General features: G+C 66.5%; 1 protein-coding gene across 2 annotated transcripts; it reads right to left on the bottom strand.

Moving 5' to 3' along the window:
- Positions 1-1,333: 1,333 nt before the first annotated feature.
- On the bottom strand, positions 1,334-3,483 carry FNDC10 (fibronectin type III domain containing 10). 2 transcript variants are annotated; one of them, XM_086344024.1, is made up of 2 exons: positions 1,933-3,483; positions 1,334-1,675 (listed from the first exon to the last, which is right to left on the bottom strand). In XM_086344024.1, the coding sequence occupies exon 1, from the start codon at positions 3,345-3,347 to the stop codon at positions 2,670-2,672; it is 678 nt and encodes a 225-aa protein (XP_086200150.1). In that variant the 5' UTR covers positions 3,348-3,483; the 3' UTR covers positions 1,334-1,675; positions 1,933-2,669. The 2 variants fall into 2 exon arrangements, with proteins under 2 accessions (XP_086200150.1, XP_086200149.1); XM_086344023.1 differs by having other exon boundaries at positions 1,334-1,781.
- Between the last annotated feature and the right edge of the window lie 400 nt (positions 3,484-3,883).

Below are 3,883 nucleotides of genomic sequence, written 5' to 3' on the forward strand. Positions count from 1 at the left end.
GCAGAAAAATCACAAGCTTAGGCAAATTGCCTTCAGGCACCAGTGAGGAGGGTGAAGTCCTGACCAAGGAACAGCCATCAGGACCCTACCTCCAGGGCACAGGGAAGACGCGTGTGCCCCCACCAGCCTTGCATGAGTCAGAGAGGGCAGGGGGAAAGGAGAGGGAGGCTCCTCCAGGACATGGTGGGGATGGAGGACTGGGGACTCGGTAGGGCAGAAGCCTGAGTGTCCCTTGCACCCCCTGGGGAGGACCGAGGGGCCACTGGGGAAAGGCGCAGCTTCGGAGATGGCAAGGCTTCAGAAGTGCTCTTCCTGAACACCAGCTCCAGGCTGTTTCCAGAGCCTGTGCTCCCCCACCACTGTGCTGGGCTGGGCACTGGGCCTCTAAGAAGCCCCTGAACAGAGCCCTGCAAAGTCATCTCTGAAGCAGAAGCCTGCAGGTCAGGGCTGACCAGTCTGAAGAATCAGCTGGGAGGACAGGCCTGAGGCTCTACCTGACATGAATTCAATCAGGGCCACAGACCAGATTGGGTGCAGGGCGAGGGAAGGGTCCAGGGCAGACCTCCCAACAACTTCATGGTGGCCCCAGCTCTGAAACCGGCTGCACACAGGAGCTGGAGGCTGGACTGCCCGCCTGTGGAAGATACCTGAGCGCCCTCACAGGTGGCAGAGGGATGCAGAAGGCCCCCAGGAAGCCAGGATGAAGTAAAACCCCTCCTACTCCCAGGGCTGTCTAGACACTGCACTGCACCCCCACCCCCTGGTGGCAGGGATGAGTCACTCCTTAGAGCCTGGCCCGCCCACAGCTGTTTGCTCAGAAGGGTCACCGCCAGCTGCAGAATCTCAAGGACACCCTAGCCTAGGTGGGGGAGGCCCAGGGTGGGGTGGGGGAAGGGCCAGAGGAGCCCTGCTTGCGACCTGTGCCCCCTACCCCAGCTCCAGCACCACGTGGGGAGACCCAGGCCAGGGAGGGGGCTCTCCTGGAGGTGTCTAATTGCAGCTTGTCTTAGCTCGAGTAGATCATCCCTGAGACTGGGCTTTTTCTAACCGCAGCAGTGCCGCCCTGCCCCCACCCAACAGAGCAGGCAGGGAGAAGACGCTTTCCCCAGCTCCCTGGGTGGAAAGGCCAGCCAGGGACATGCCGCCTGTTCCTCTGACACAAACTGCAAGGGCAGCATGCCTGTGCCCCTGGCCTGTGCTGACCCCAGGTGACCTGGCAAAGGGTTCAGGGCCAACCACTGGACTGACTGATGCCTGAGGAGCCAGGAAAAGGGGCTCAACTTTCACCCTACCCCTTCTCTCCCCTGTCACAAATAAGTACACAAAACAGTGGTTTTGGTCTAAGAATGATGGACATTTAGACACTGGTACCAGGCTCACACCTGGCCAGTGCCACACCAGGGGTGGGCAGAGCAAGGACAGAGAGGTAGGGAGTGGGCATTTCGGGGGCACCAGCCAGGCTGCTGGTGTGGGGGTCACTGGTGGCTGCTGGGGTGAGCGGGGAGGAGTTAGCCACAGTGACTCCAGAAGTGCCAGGTCCAGAACGGCCAGAGTCAGGGGCTCACACAGAGCCCAGCGTTGTCATGTGGTTGGTGCCCACAGAGGGGCAAGGCCGGTCTTCAGTCCATGGTGAGAGGGTGGAGGGGCCCGGCAGGCAGCAGCATCTCCAGCAGCTCTAGGAGGGGGTGGACGGTACTGTCCGTCATGCTGTGGTTGAGGCTTGGGATCCAGACCACAGTGGCAGGTCCAGCCGGGCAAGGTTGGCATCTGTCCTGTGCCCTCTGCATACAACACTGTTCTTTCAGACCAGTCCCATCTTCCCAGCCACCTGCCCCGTCACCGAGGAAAGTCCTCTCCAGAAACGCAAAAGGAAAGGGAAGGAACCCAGCCCAGGCAAAGCACCAGCTTCCCCCCAAGGTCAGGGACACTCACCCTGGATACAACAGCTGAACGCTGGGCCGCCTGCTGAGCTAAGCCGTGGCTTCCAGCCTGTCGGATGCTCAAACGAGGAAATGCCGCGGGACCCTGCTTCCCCAGGCCAATCACTCCTGCAAAGCTTGAAGGGAGGGTCCCCAGGGGGCTTTAGCCAGAAGCACACACAAGCTGCCAGCATCGGGGCCACAGATCTTTTCCGACAGTATTGGACGGGTGGCTGGCTCCCGCAATGGGCCGGAGATACTAAGGCACGAAGCTACCTAAACCCACTGGGGCGGGGCGGGGAGGGGACAGGCTCGAGGGCCCTTGAGTTGGTCAAGTACACAGTGACCAAGCCATGACGATAGCCTGGCTTTTTTCCAACTCGGCACGGGCTGGAGGCGCAGGGTGACGGCCAGGGGCTGCCGATGGCTCTTCTGAAAAGGGGCTCTGTGGTCTCACGGCGCCGCCAAAGGCCTCTGGAGAGCGAGGAGAGCCCTGGACAGGGCTGGCACCTCTCCTCAGGCCCAAGGGCCAGTCCCGAACTGGAATCTGGGAGTCAGCTGCTCGGCTGGGAAGGTCGTCCGGTGACTCCAGGCCCTGGTAAGGGCCGGTGCCCCATCCATCTCCAGAAGGCCCTGTGTGGAGGTCCTAAAGAGGGAGCAGGAGCGACGAGGGGAGAGCGGGCCGAGGGCTCGGGGCCTCCTGCGCCCTAGTCGGGCAGGTAGAGCCCGGGCGGGCAGGTGCCTCGCGCTTCAGGGCTGCCTGCGTAGGCCCGGGCGCCCGAAGGCCGGGTGCATGAGGTTCTCGGTGATGTAGGCCACGAGCAGGCAGATGACCACGAGCATAACGCAGATGGAACCACCCACCGCCGTCATGGCCACCACGATCTCCCGCATGCCGGCAGGCTCGGCGGCGAACTCCACACACTCGGCGGGTGCGGCGGGTTCCGGGGCGCCTGCCGGCTCGGCTCGCAGCGGCAGTGGCTGCAGGCAAAGGCGATAGCGCACGCCGTCGTGCACATCGGGCAGCAGGTAGTCGCGGCAGGAGGCGCCGAGCAGCACGCGTTCGCATGGGAAGCGCGTGTAGGCGCCACGCCACGAGCAGTTAAGCGCGAAGGCGCGCACGCGGCGCGCCTCGGCTGGCCCCAGGCGCCACTGCAGCAACACGCTGCGGTTGCGCAGGACGCTGGCGCGCAGTGAGCGGCCGGCCGAGGCGTGCGCTGCGCAGCCGGGCGCCTGGCAGCGGAAGCCGCGCGCGGGGCTGCGAAAGCACAGGCGCCCGCCTCCCGCCTCGGGGCCCTCGGGCAGCACCTTGTAGGGACACCAGGGCGCGTCGGCCGCCGGCTCCCAGCCCGGCGGCGTCGGGGCGGCCGTGGCGCAGGGCGGCGGCGCGCAGGCGGCCAGCAGCAGCAACAGCGGCGGGGCGCGCATCCTGCGGCTGGGCCGGGCGGCGGCGGGGCGCGGGCTCGCGGGCGCACGGGCGCGGGCGGTGGGTCACGCGGGCCGCGCCACCGCTCCCCGCGCTCGCCCAGCGCGCCGCGCCCTCCGCCGCCGCCCGCTCCGACCCGCCCCCGCGCCCCGTGCGCGCTCGGACCGGCGCGGCGGCGGAGGCGGGGCCGCCCCACGTCCCGCCCCCCTTAACCCTCGCTGGGCCGCAGCCACCCGGAGATCGGATCTCGCAGGAGAGGGGGCGGCTGCGCGAGTGGGGCGGGGGCCGGCTGTGGCCAGCTGCGCCGAGGCCGCTGTGCCTGTTGGCCTCTCGCCGTATGAGCGCCCTTCGGAGCCCTGCCACTTCCCGCCCTGCCAGGCCTTTCTAGGGCTTTTCCGTGGCTTTGGCAGACTGGGGTCTCGAGTCGTGGCCCACGGGGGCAGCTCCGCGACTCTCCTTGGCCATGCCCGGCGAGAACGCGGTGTGACTCTGGGTAGGGAGAACCAGAGGTCTGGAGCGCGCGCGGCTTCACGCCGCC

The sequence above is a fragment of the Bos grunniens genome, chromosome 16 (assembly GCF_055505025.1).
Source record: "Bos grunniens cultivar Pamir isolate PY7600 chromosome 16, Bosgru_T2T1.0, whole genome shotgun sequence".
Lineage (NCBI taxonomy): Eukaryota > Metazoa > Chordata > Mammalia > Artiodactyla > Bovidae > Bos > Bos grunniens.